Source organism: Entelurus aequoreus, linkage group LG19 (assembly GCF_033978785.1).
Source record: "Entelurus aequoreus isolate RoL-2023_Sb linkage group LG19, RoL_Eaeq_v1.1, whole genome shotgun sequence".
Classification (NCBI taxonomy): domain Eukaryota; kingdom Metazoa; phylum Chordata; class Actinopteri; order Syngnathiformes; family Syngnathidae; genus Entelurus; species Entelurus aequoreus.
In genome coordinates this window covers 15,284,048-15,297,355 of record NC_084749.1, presented here as the reverse complement: position 1 = coordinate 15,297,355, position 13,308 = coordinate 15,284,048, and the positions used below count along the sequence as shown (strand labels likewise).

The 13,308-nt window shown below is 39.6% G+C and overlaps 1 protein-coding gene and 1 long non-coding RNA gene across 5 annotated transcripts in view; one reads left to right on the top strand and one right to left on the bottom strand.

Annotated features, from left to right (window-relative positions):
- The window catches only part of LOC133635149 (uncharacterized), a 110,073-nt gene that overhangs the window by 86,465 nt on the left and 10,300 nt on the right, over positions 1-13,308 (top strand). The gene's annotated exons all lie outside the window — the stretch shown is intronic.
- The window catches only part of ect2 (epithelial cell transforming 2), a 66,833-nt gene that overhangs the window by 49,824 nt on the left and 3,701 nt on the right, over positions 1-13,308 (bottom strand). For all 4 annotated transcript variants that reach the window (XM_062027985.1, XM_062027983.1, XM_062027987.1 and 1 more), the window contains exons 2-5: positions 12,473-12,638; positions 4,416-4,495; positions 3,942-4,034; positions 1,654-1,836 (exon numbers count right to left, since the gene is read on the bottom strand). In XM_062027985.1, coding sequence (XP_061883969.1) covers positions 1,654-1,836; positions 3,942-4,034; positions 4,416-4,495; positions 12,473-12,605 — 489 coding nt within the window. In that variant the 5' untranslated portion in view covers positions 12,606-12,638. The remainder of the gene's footprint in view (positions 1-1,653; positions 1,837-3,941; positions 4,035-4,415; positions 4,496-12,472; positions 12,639-13,308) is intronic.

Genomic DNA, 13,308 nt, shown 5'->3' with positions numbered 1-13,308 from the left:
CTATGCGCTACCTTTCAAATGCTGCCAAGTTTGTTGTTGTCATTTTAACAACATCACAACTAATCATGGCAGACTTTGTGAGAGACAACAAAGATTACTTTGAAACATATCAAGAATCTTATGTTTTTGAGGCTGAATATAAGGAGGATGATCTACAACTTTTAAAAGCAATGTACTAAACAGATCCATCTTTGGTGAAACACTAACCATCATGTAGCAGTATTGCTAAGAGCTGAACAAAAAATACAATCTCGGAACATAAAACAATCACTTACTGTACAATGTCTGCTCTCACTGGGATGCCGACTGATGGGATGTTTATATTTTACCATTCAGGTGAAAAAATAATCATAATCCTTACGCAGGATTAAAAAAAGATCCCACAAACGAGCGTCTTTGTGTCTTTTTTGCCCTTTTCGGGTCTAAGTTGACTTCTTGTTTTGTGGCCATAACCACCTACTATCCTGGTGAGAGGCATGATTTATAATCTAGAATAAACTTTCACTACCTCAGAGGCAATGCAGCAATTTACCGGCTCAATGTGTAAATGAAGCAGCATAAGCTAGTTAGCTCTCTGTGATCAAGGCGCCGCTAAATATAGCTTGTCTGCGTTAGCGCTTATGATAAAAATGTGGCTAATACTTGGTCAATATTCAGGTCACGAGATAAAAATTGAGTATTGTAGGCGGTTTTTGGATGCATTTTAAAAGATTAAAGATTAAAGATTAAAGTACCAATGATTGTCACACACACACTAGATGTGGTGAAATTTGTCCTCTGCATTTGACCCATCCCCTTGGGGAGCAGTGGGCAGCAGCGGCGCCGCGCCCGGGAAGCAGCGGCGCCGCGCCCGGGAATCATTTTGGTGATTTAACCCCCAACTCCAACCCTTTGTTGCTGAGTGCCAAGCAGGGGGGTTTATGGGCGCAATAGTGTACTCCCGTTAGCTGCATTGTTAGCCACCATATATGCCATATTTTAGGACTTAAAATGGATTAAAAAATAGAAAAGTATATGTTTTCTTGTCTTACATTAGGCCCTTTTTCACCGCAGGAACTTTTCCATGTACCCCCTGTGTTTTCACTAAAAACTACAGAGGTAGATTTAGTTCTTCGGGAATATTTTTTTTAGTTGAAAATGTACACATACAAAATACGGTACTCTAAAGATTGGCGTAGATATGAACATGTACATATATTTACTAGTGGATAAGAGTAAATTAAGAGGTTTGTTAAGTGGTAAAGGAATTAAACTAGTGTTGTGTTTGTATTAAAATGCCTAAGCGTTAGCTTTCAAACGCTGCCAAGTTTGTTGTTACATTGTTTTGTGAAATTATTCATGACACGCTGTTCTCTAACTGTTTGCTTGTTTTCCACATGAAAGTGCTTTTGGTTTGAATTGTCTTCTGTTTTTATGTAATTGGTTTTGTTGCGCTTTTAGTGGACATTCTTCCAGTTGGTAAGTGTAGCAGTTACCATAGCAACCCAAGTGCAAACATGCTGCCCCTTGAGTGCTTTCAGAAAGTTACAAAGCATACCAACTGCAGTCTTTGAGTGCCCTAAATAATTTAAGGAGATATAAGGGTGAATTTGGAGAAACACACAATGGTTGACAAGGTTATTGTACAGACATTTTCAATCACTGTATTATTACCTCCTCCTTTAAAGCACAGCGCAGTACAACCGGAGGACCAACGATCCTGTTGTCCTGCTTGTACAGGTTACTGAAATCTGGACAGTCGAAGTCAGCGAGCACAAACACGGTCTCAAATTCCATGTTGTCTTCATCCTTAAACTCTTGGATGTGGTCCACTATTATGTATGGAGTCGTGATGTCCTAAAGATAGGGATCACATCACAGGGTTTAGCAGCAATACGTGGTGAAGTGGAAGTGACACGTAAAATATTAAAGCATGCACTACATTTATTTATTTTTGTTTGTCCTGTCCAGCTTCTCAGGCAAATCATATAGTTGATGTAGATGCCCATATCTGCTGATCAGCACGCACTACAAAAAGAACGGATTCGAATCATAGGGGTAGAGATGTAACGATATGAAAACGTAGTATCACAGTTTTTGTCACCGAGACCATCACGGTTATATCATTGTGTAACGTGTTTTAAAAGATTTCAGACATAAATGTGTCTTGTATTCATGTTAGTATTTAAGTTAGCTAACAAATCACATGCTAGCTGCTTCTCCAGGAAATAAGCAGGAGTTTTTGACAGTACGGTAATCAATAACGGTTATTAATATTTGAAATGGTAAGACTAACTGTTGGGAATTCGGTAATCTTTAGTGTCATTAGAAAAGTTGGAAAACGCTAAAATTGTAATTTGAGATCCAAACTTAATTGATTCCTTGCAGTCTATTAAGTTAGTGTTCAAGCCTCAATTTAAAAATAGATGCCAGTTTTTAAAGAATAAATATGAATTTGCCACAAACCCCTTCACAAAATTGTGTTTTGAGGTTGTGATGTACTGTATTCATAGTACGATTAAGGGTGAAGGTATAAGCACATTACATTGCAAAAGAGCAACAGTTAAACAAATTAATTGGTCTAAGTCTTTGCAATACCTTATCACCATTTGTAATGACCAATATTAGGAATAATTACAATTATTATATTCAGATTTATCTATAATTATAAATATTATAGATTTTTTTTTTATGCAATTAACCCATTTGCAGCGCAGAATGACTCAAAATCCCTGAAACGTTTTTTTGCAACACATTTGTCTCAGTTTGTTCAAGTAGTGTTAGTATCGTGCATGTACAAATGTACAGTTGATGCAATAGTGACAGGCTACAGACAAACAAATCAATATGGAAGACGCTAACCACCATGGTGGTCGTCTTCATGGTAATATGAGGGGAAAAAATTTATTATGTATTATTATTATGCACACTCTGCAGAAGGAAGGAGTAACAGGTACACAAGAATGTAGATACATACTTTGTTTAGAAAAACAGGCATGTTAAAGATGTTTAATAAAGATCTTAAGAACATATTTTTATTTCTTACTTGCTAACGCAAAATCAAAAACTATTATTATAGCTTGATAACAAATTAATTTCAAAGGGATTTTCAACTCTGATTAAACTGTAATGCACACAAACTAATCGTATAATGTCACCTTTGCATATTTACTTACATATACAGTACATATTTACTTTTCGTATTTTTTGTTGTAAAAAAAAAAGGTATTACTGAGATTTTACTTTTGTGTAGTTTTTGCTGAAACTTGAACGATAAATAACTTGAATACTGTAATTAGGGGTGTCCCTATACAACTTATTCACTTGTGATATACCGATATTGGAGCTTTGAGTATTGTCCAATATCAATATCGATCCAAAGTGATATCAGCTGAAATCATAATAAACATACTTTTACTATTTTGAAGTGTGGTATATTAGAAAAGGCTTGATCAAGTGAAATGTGTAAGTATGAAAAACACTACAGGGTTTCGCCTAGATTGCCAATACACATGTGGCGGTTGGGGCGTGGCTAATATGACTATATTTGCTATGTATGATGCATATATTTCATTTAAAATGCCAAAAAACAATGTATACATACATTTAAAACAAATCTGTTAATTATAGAATTAACATATTTTTTATGAACACAATATTGTTTCTCTCTTTTTCAATTGTTGCTGCTTATTGTACAATGTACTTTGAGAATGTATTTTCTAGAGATTTCTCCTTCCTTTACCTGCCATCCGTTTTAAGATTGTTTGACTTGAAAAATCATTTTAACTGTTTACAAAAAAAGCTAAACAATTTTACGTTTTGCATTTTGTTCCTACTACACACAAAATGACCATTATAGTCACTCGCCTAGTAATTATATCAAAACCAAAAACCCTCAATTTAGCACCCATGCAACATCTCCCAGGTGTTCATGAATGAAATGGAAAGACATTGTACAGTACCATATTGACTATTGACTTTATAATCGTTTTGTCTTCAGCACACGACTCGCCGCCTCTTAACTTTACCACAGGTACCTCCATTACTCGTATGGCCTGTAAAAGAAAAAACAAGCAGCAGGATCTGAATGTCAAATGCTGGTGGAAGAAACACTGCAAACACATTGATGGAGTTGATTGGCTGAATTTGATGCGTTTCAAAATCCAGTTAATGACAAAAGCACTTAAACGACTCAAACCACCAATGCTTATTCTGCCACCATGTCAACTAGGAATTTTACAACTATTGAAATACTAATGTTTTCCTTAGCGACTGGGAGCCACAACACTACTAGTGGTTCTCTCGATGCAAAAGCACTCAAATTGACGGTTTTGCTTGATTCAGTGATGCACTTAATGAGTCTCAGGGACCTGCTAAATCAGTAGGGGCCACTGGAAAGAAGCAAATCTTTAGGACTCATGACAGGATTTATGTACCTGCAGGGCTTTGACCACATCAGCATTTTTACCCGCTTGTCCCACGAGAACAACTCTTGTCTCGACTTTTGGAAGTAAATCTAAAAGAGAAAAAGAAAACACACACACCCAAAAATCACCATTGAAGAAAAACGAAAAATCATAATGACCATTAAAATATGACTCAAGAGATAGCTTAGCCATCACATATTCTTCTCCTGCGTAACGGCTTGCGCTTCTGCCAGTAATGTTAATCATCACATTAAGAATAATTTAGCAGTAGAGAATAGGGAAGATATGATAATGCAATAAAACAGAAAAGAACATCTACGATAAATATATGTCAAATGTCTATGTAAATCTCAGCATCCAAAACAATTTACTAACAGGTAGCCGCTACACAACAGCTAAGCACACAACAGAATACAAGCTAGCCATAAGTAATAAGTGTCCTTCATTGAACAATATTGCAGCCTAAATCAACATATATGTCAATATAAACAAGCAGCAATTATAATTATAGGGGAACTGAGTTTTTTTTGTTTTTAAATGTTGCCTACCATTCACAGTAAGACAAGAACATATATGTTTTTTTCTGGGTTATGCATTACAAATAGTAACTAAACGCTGGCAAAAGTTAACTAACAATTAAGCTAATAGGAGTAGCTCTATTCAGCCTATAAATTGTAAAAAATATAAGTTTCATATACACACTGTCAGTACCGTAAATTCCTTGACTATAAGCCGCTACTTTTTTCCTACGCTTTGGACCCTGCGGCTAATAAAACAGTGCGACTAATTCGTGGATTTTTCTTCGCTGAGGGCCGGCTATAAACTAAATAGTTAAAAAAAACAACAACACACTGAATAGGGGTGTTATTGTTTGTGACATGGGGCCATTTTTGGACAAACTTGTTCCCTGCAGGTGCTGCAGTGGCTGCATTGCCCTTCTGTTTGGACTTCTTTTTAAACCATTGCGTTTCTACTCGTATGGATTCTTCATATGACGCTCCAAGCAACGTTTGTAAGTTTTACAGCATAACAAACAATTTTTACTTACTAAACCGTCCATGTGTGATGTTCTTAAGAGTGTTTTTAATCATATTTGTAAGTGCTATGGTTGAAACTAGCGTCGTTAACATTAGCTACTATGCTAACACATTCACGAGTGTCTTTGTTAGAATTATTAACACTAACACGTTTACAATTGTCTGTTAATGTTATTAACTTACAGTGGCATTCTTTTTGTATTGTTTCAGTTTCACAAAATCACCGAAACGTCACCGTGGAGTAATTGGAGAGCGAGCTTCCGCAGCTAATGAGTCCATTACGATGACTTCTGTTTTGTTTGTTCAACCGTTTTACAGATACCATTTGGAAACAATTAAGGTATGTAAATAAACATTTACAAAATATTTCTTTGTAAATAACTCATTTCACAAAGTATCTATATGCGTCTTATAGTCTGGTGCAGCTAATAAATGGAAAAATATTTGTATCTTCTAAAATTTAGTGGGTGCGGCTTATATTCCTCCATAGTCTGAAAAATACGGTATATATGTAATGTACTAACAGCCTAGGCACATTCATTATATAGTAATATATACGTATTTTGCTCATTTTAAGCATACAGCCGTACATTCTTTTCACAGACCCATTACAACTTTCGCGATTCCCTTCAACAACAACAACACTACTAATCATGGCAGACTTTGTGAGAGACAACAAAGAATACTTTGGGACACATCAACATCCAGAACCTTATATTTTTGAGCTCGAATCTAAGGAGGATGTGCTAAAAGTTTTAAAAGCGGTGTAGGAGCCTAAATGCTGTTTAAGGAAATTTACATTTTATGGAAGGTGCTTTATGTTTATTCAGCCAAAAGGGGACTATTTACTTTATTTGCACAATACGAAAATGTATATATTGCATGCTTAGAATAACTATAAGGTACACTTTATTTGTAATTATTACATTTGTCTGAATAATTTGATGACGTACTATTTTTTACTGCTTTAATACAGTGAAGAATATTTAACTGTTTAATCGCATATATGGCGGAAGGATCGGTGTGGTAATATGGTTTGGACACAATGTATTATGGGTAATGGCAGTCAGGTATGGGGGAATCGAGCCACACAGTTTTTTGACCTTACTCTTACTTTTTCTAACTCTTTCTTACTGTAACAAACTCGCTTCATTTTGCCATTCATTTGTTCCCACGTCGTTATTGTTTTACGTTTTTGAATGATTAAGTTCAAAAGTAAACGATACAAAATGAAGAGGAGCGTCTGGAGTTTTGTTTGTTGTTGCCGCAGCAAGCGGAGCAGGAGAAAGTAGAGGAGCGTCAAGCTAAGGCTTCATTAGGAATCTACAAGCAGTGTAATAAACAGATTCAACTTTAGTGAAACACTAAGCATCATGTGCTAAGTGTTAAGCATTGCTAAGTGATGAACAAAAATTACAAACTCCGAACATAATAAAACAATCACTCCCTGTACAATGTCTGCTCTCACTGGGATGCCGACTGATGGGATGTTTATATCTTTCCGTTTAGATCAGTGATCCCCAACCTTTTTGTAGCTGCGGACCGGTCAACGCTTGAAAATGTGTCCCAAGGACATAAATCCATAAAGAAATACAATCATGTGTGCTTACGGACTGTATCCCTGCAGACTGTATTGATCTATATTGATATATAATGTATATATTGTGTTTTTTATGTTGATTTAATAAAAACAAAAAAAAAACAAAAAAAACATTTTTTTTTTAATTTCTTGTGCGGCCCGGTACCAATCAGTACCGGGCCGCGGCCCGGTGGTTGGGGACCACTCGTTTAGATGAAAAAAATAATCATTATCCTTACGCAGGTTTAAAAGAAAGATGCCGCAAACGAGCGTCTTTGTGTCTTTCTCGCTATCTCCAGGTCTAAGTTGAATGTCAACGTTGACTTCTTGTTTTAAGGCCATAACCTTCTACTATCTAGGTGAGAGGCATGATTTATAATCTAGAATAAACTTTCACCAAATCAAAGGCAATGCACCAGCTCAATTTGTCAATGTAGTAGCATAAGCTAGGCGCCGCTAAAAACAGATTGTCTGCGTTATCGCTTATGATAAAAATATCGCTAATACTTGGTTAATATTCAGGTCACAAAATGACAATAGAGTATTGTAGGCGGTTTTTGGATGTATTTAGAAGGCCTTATGGGCGCAATAGTTCACTCCCATTAGCTGCATTGTTGCTTGCCGTATGTTACGACTTAAAATGCATTCAAAAAAAGAAAAATATAATTTTTTTTGTCTTACATTCAGCCTTTTAATAACCGCAGGAACTTTTTCTGGAACTTTCCCATTTACCTGGGTAAATAAAATTCCCCTGTGTTTCCACTAAAAACTACTTGGGTAGATTTAGTTCTTCAATAACTTTTTTTTAGTTCCTGCCAGCGGGATGGGACTTTTGGGAAGGTTCATGGAACTTTCAAAGGGCAAGCTATGCTGTCGAACGCTGATTGGTTGAACACAGTTGGCGGCATTCCCAAAAACGTTGTTTTTGAATACACAACCACCATTACAGTATGCCTGGCGACTTGTTTATTTCTTATTTCTTGTGTATTTCTTTTACAAAATACTTGACAACGAAGACAAAAAAAGAATGAAAAAATATTCGACTTGCAGGAACTTTTGTGGGATTTCTGTGTGCTGAAGAGCGCTGATCAGTGGAACCAGTGTTTTTACTCAGCTGTATAGTCTTTAAACTACCATGCGGTTGATTGTTTTTTTTTTAACAAACTTTATTTCGATACACGAAGCTTCAAGAAGTGGACTGACTCTTTTAAACATATTAACAGAGGAATATGAAGTATAGCCAGACTCGAAGTGGCGACCTCAGCTGCCTTCTACAGTGAGAAATCTTTGGATGAATGTGAAATAAAGAAGGCAGTACACAAGTGGAACGAAGGTAAATTACAAACTATCTACTTTACTTACTATTTACATGCTGTAAAAGTAATCAGTTACATGTCATTTGTGTAGTTATTAGCCTCAACCCGAGTAAACCGAATGCTAATGTTAACAAGCCAACGTTGAATCCGATGTGTTTGTGTTGTCGGCGGGAAATAAACGCTGACATTTATTATTTAGGGTCCGCACGGACCATTGTCAAAGGAATCCCAAAGGGAGTCCTTTTGCAATGGGACGAAAGGAACCTATTGTTATTGTAAGGTTTTATTATTATTTTTCCGCAGCTTTGCGCACTACTTTGACCCCCTTAACATGCTTCAAAAGGTCTCACTTAGACATACATTTCATAATTTGACATCCTCGGACAAAAACCAACAGGAAGTTGGCAATTTCCCCTTTAAGACAAAAATTTAATAAAAACACTAATTTTTGCCTCTTTGAGCTGTAATTTGACCCACTTAAAATACTTCAAAACTCACCAAACTTTTCACACACATCAGGACTGGTGGAAATTGCGATCTAATAAAAAAAAAACGAACCCCAAAACCCCATGTTCCGCACCTCTATTGTCGAGGCGGCTGATTGGAGCTGTGGCCGCAAAGTAGTTGGTGCCTGTCGTGGCGGTAATCCTAGAACCCGTTGGTGGACACCGGCGGTGAGGGATGCCGTCAAGCTGAAGAAGGAGTCCTATCGGGTTCTTTTGGCTCATAGGACTCCTGAGGCAGCGGACAGGTACCGACAGGCCAGGCGGTGTGCGGCTTCAGCGGTCGCGGAGGCAAAAACTCGGACATGGGAGGAGTTCGGGGAAGCCATGGAAAACGACTTCCGGACGGCTTCGAAGCGATTCTGGACCACCATCCGCCGCCTCAGGAAGGGGAAGCAGTGCACTATCAACACCGTGTATAGTGAGGATGGTGTTCTGCTGACCTCGACTGCGGATGTTGTGGATCGGTGGAGGGAATACTTCGAAGACCTCCTCAATCCCACCAACACGTCTTCCTATGAGGAAGCAGTGCCTGGGGAATCTGTGGTGGGCTCTCCTATTTCTGGGGCTGAGGTTGCTGAGGTAGTTAAAAAGCTCCTCGGTGGCAGGGCCCCGGGGGTGGATGAGATCCGCCCGGAGTTCCTTAAGGCTCTGGATGCTGTGGGGCTGTCTTGGTTGACAAGACTCTGCAGCATCGCGTGGACATCGGGGGCGGTACCTCTGGATTGGCAGACCGGGGTGGTGGTTCCTCTCTTTAAGAAGGGGAATCGGAGGGTGTGTTCTAACTATCGGGGGATCACACTCCTGAGCCTTCCCGGTAAGGTCTATTCAGGTGTACTGGAGAGGAGGCTACGCCGGATAGTCGAACCTCGGATTCAGGAGGAACAGTGTGGTTTTCGTCCTGGTCGTGGAACTGTGGACCAGCTCTATACTCTCGGCAGGGTCCTTGAGGGTGCATGGGAGTTTGCCCAACCAGTCTACATGTGCTTTGTGGACTTGGAAAAGGCATTCGACCGTGTCCCTCGGGAAGTCCTGTGGGGAGTGCTCAGAGAGTATGGGGTATCGGACTGTCTGATTGTGGCGGTCCGCTCCCTGTATGATCAGTGTCAGAGCTTGGTCCGCATTGCCGGCAGTAAGTCGGACACGTTTCCAGTGAGGGTTGGACTCCGCCAAGGCTGCCCTTTGTCACCGATTCTGTTCATAACTTTTATGGACAGAATTTCTAGGCGCAGTCAAGGCGTTGAGGGGATCCGGTTTGGTGGCTGCGGGATTAGGTCTCTGCTTTTTGCAGATGATGTGGTCCTGATGGCTTCATCTGGCCAGGATCTTCAGCTCTCACTGGATCGGTTCGCAGCTGAGTGTGAAGCGACTGGGATGAGAATCAGCACCTCCAAGTCCGAGTCCATGGTTCTCGCCCGGAAAAGGGTGGAGTGCCATCTCCGGGTTGGGGAGGAGATCTTGCCCCAAGTGGAGGAGTTCAAGTACCTCGGAGTCTTGTTCACGAGTGAGGGAAGAGTGGTTTGTGAGATCGACAGGCGGATCGGTGCGGCGTCTTCAGTAATGCGGGCGCTGTATCGGTCCGTTGTGGTGAAGAAGGAGCTGAGCCGGAAGGCAAAGCTCTCAATTTACCGGTCGATCTACGTTCCCATCCTCACCTATGGTCATGAGCTTTGGGTTATGACCGAAAGGACAAGATCACGGGTACAAGCGGCCGAAATGAGTTTCCTCCGCCGGGTGGCGGGGCTCTCCCTTAGAGATAGGGTGGGAAGCTCTGTCATCCGGGAGGAGCTCAAAGTAAAGCCACTGCTCCTCCACATCGAGAGGAGCCAGATGAGGTGGTTCGGGCATCTGGTCAGGATGCCACCCGAACGCCTCCCTAGGGAGGTGTTTAGGGCACGTCCGACCGGTAGGAGGCCACGGGGAAGACCCAGGACACGTTGGGAAGACTATGTCTCCCGGCTGGCCTGGGAACGCCTCGGGATCCCCCGGGAAGAGCTAGACGAAGTGGCTGGGGAGTGGGAAGTCTGGGCTTCCCTGCTTAGGCTGCTGCCCCCGCGACCCGACCTCGGATAGGCGGAGGAAGATGGATGGATGGATGGACGAACCCCAAAACTCAAAATTGCGCTCTAGCGCAATTTTTTAATAAATCAGAGACAAAACTGCTCCTCAGAGGAAAACACAGACAAAACTGCTTGTAACTTCCAGTAGGAACGTCTTAGAGACATGAAACAAAAACCTCTATGTAGGTCTCACCTAGACCTACATTTCATTGTTTGATATCTTTCAGCAAAAATCAACAGGAAGTTTGCAATCTCCCCTTCAAAACTACATTTTTGTAAAAAGCGGTCACCAAACATCAAACATTATCTCCTCTGAGCGCGTTTGTCGTTTCGGCTTCAAACTACTACAGGAGAGAGATTGAACCCTTCTGATTAAAAGTTGACGAAAGAGTTTTGATAAGTGCTACGGTTTTGATTTTGCGAGCCTTCAAAGAACCACTGCACTGATGCTGCTCCGCTGCTGTGATTTTACGAGCCTTCAAAGAAAACAACCACTGTGCCGCAGCACCTAGGAAAAAAACACAGACACAACTTCCTCTAACTCCCAGTACGAATATCATAGAGACATGGAACAAAAACCTCTATGTAGGTCTGACTTACAGCTAGATTTCATACACTGACATCCTTCAGCAAAAATCAACAGGAAGTTGGCAGTCACTCTTCAAAACAAAAGTTTCATAAAAACACTAATTTTTGCCTCTTTGAGCTGTAAATTGACCCCTTTAAAATACTTCAAAACTCCCCAAACTTTTTACACACATCAGGACTGGCGGAAATTGCGATCTAATAAAAAAACCGAACCCCAAAACTCAAAATTGCGCTCTAGCGCCCCCTAGGAATAAAACGCAGACAAAACTGCTCCTCGGAGGAAAACACAGACAAAACTGCCTGTAACTTCCGGTAGGAACGTCTTAGAGACATGAAACAAAAACCTCTATGTAGGTCTAACTTAGACCTACATTTCATAGATTGACATCCTTCAGCAACTACCACCTGCCAAATATGCGGGCCCGACCAACGCTGCTTGCAGCTTTAATTATATATTGTTATTTACAGCTGAAATGGACCATAATGTCTCGCCTGACCCTCATGAATTCATCATTTACTGACGGGAAGACTTTCTGACTGTTGGACAGTGAGGTCAAAAGCCTAGCTGAATTTCTATGGTATACTTTGTTTTTAAATCATAAAGTTTTGTATATTATTGCCTTGTATTTCTTTTACTTACACTCTAGTAAAAGAACTGTGACCTAATATTGTCTGTTTATTTACATGGTATCAGTGTAGAAATATAACAAACCACTCTGCCATACTCAGACTGATTTGTATAACTACCCTAAACTGTGAAATGCGGTGGAAACAAACCAAAAACTTCTACAGGAACCTTTAAATCCTGGAACTAAAGGTTTAACTTACCTAAATTTCCTAAATTGTTGGTGGAAAAGGGTCTTGGGATTGTTAATGATAGGCAACATTTAAAAACTTCCCCTTTCATAATAGCTGCAATAGGAAGAATTTGAATAACATACTGCTATATAACAATGAATATATCAAATGTTGACAAAACGAACCTTCACCATCGTCACAAGCTACTCCAAGGAATAAGTGGTCCTTCGTGGTTTCACCCATCCTTGAATCATACACTGATGAATCCACCAGCAGACTCCGAGCTGCCCCTAACGTCACGATGCTGGTGTCAGCCATGACAAACCACCAGGAGGAACCACGTAGTCCAATCTATTCAAAGAAAGTGTGAAACAAACGGACACGGATGTCAATCAAACATTACACAAACATAAACATAAAAAACTTCTGCATGATGTCCTCTCAAAAGAAATGTAGAGTTCAAAGCATATCAACCTATGCATCACAAATGTTGGAAATTGTGTAGAGCAATGTTGAAAATGTCATTTCTTGAATATGAGTATTTTGGTAATGGTTTGGTTTATTTGGAACATGCTTAACAAAGTCACAAAATAACATCAATCCAACATGTCTGAAAAAAAGTAGGATGAAGCAGAGCTTTTTCCAATCCTTACCTTTTCTCCATGCCCTACTAATACTGATCATTTGTGTACGTCCTGTGTTTAACATGTAACAGTTTACCAATGCTCTAATAATAAAGGTATTAGTTTTTAGATGGTTTACTCAGTAGCAAAGGATAAGGAAATACTTAAACAGGAACTGCACTTTTTTTTGGAACGTAAGACAGGAACACATATTTTTTTCATTTTCTTTTATGTATTCTACCTTGTAAAATAAGTCAAGTATAAGATGGTTAACAATGCAGCTAATGGGAGTACACTACAGTACACATAATTAAAGACCCCCCAAAAAACATGTAAAAAATGCCAATAATACTCCATTCACATGTTGCGACCTGAATATTAACCAAATATTTGCGATA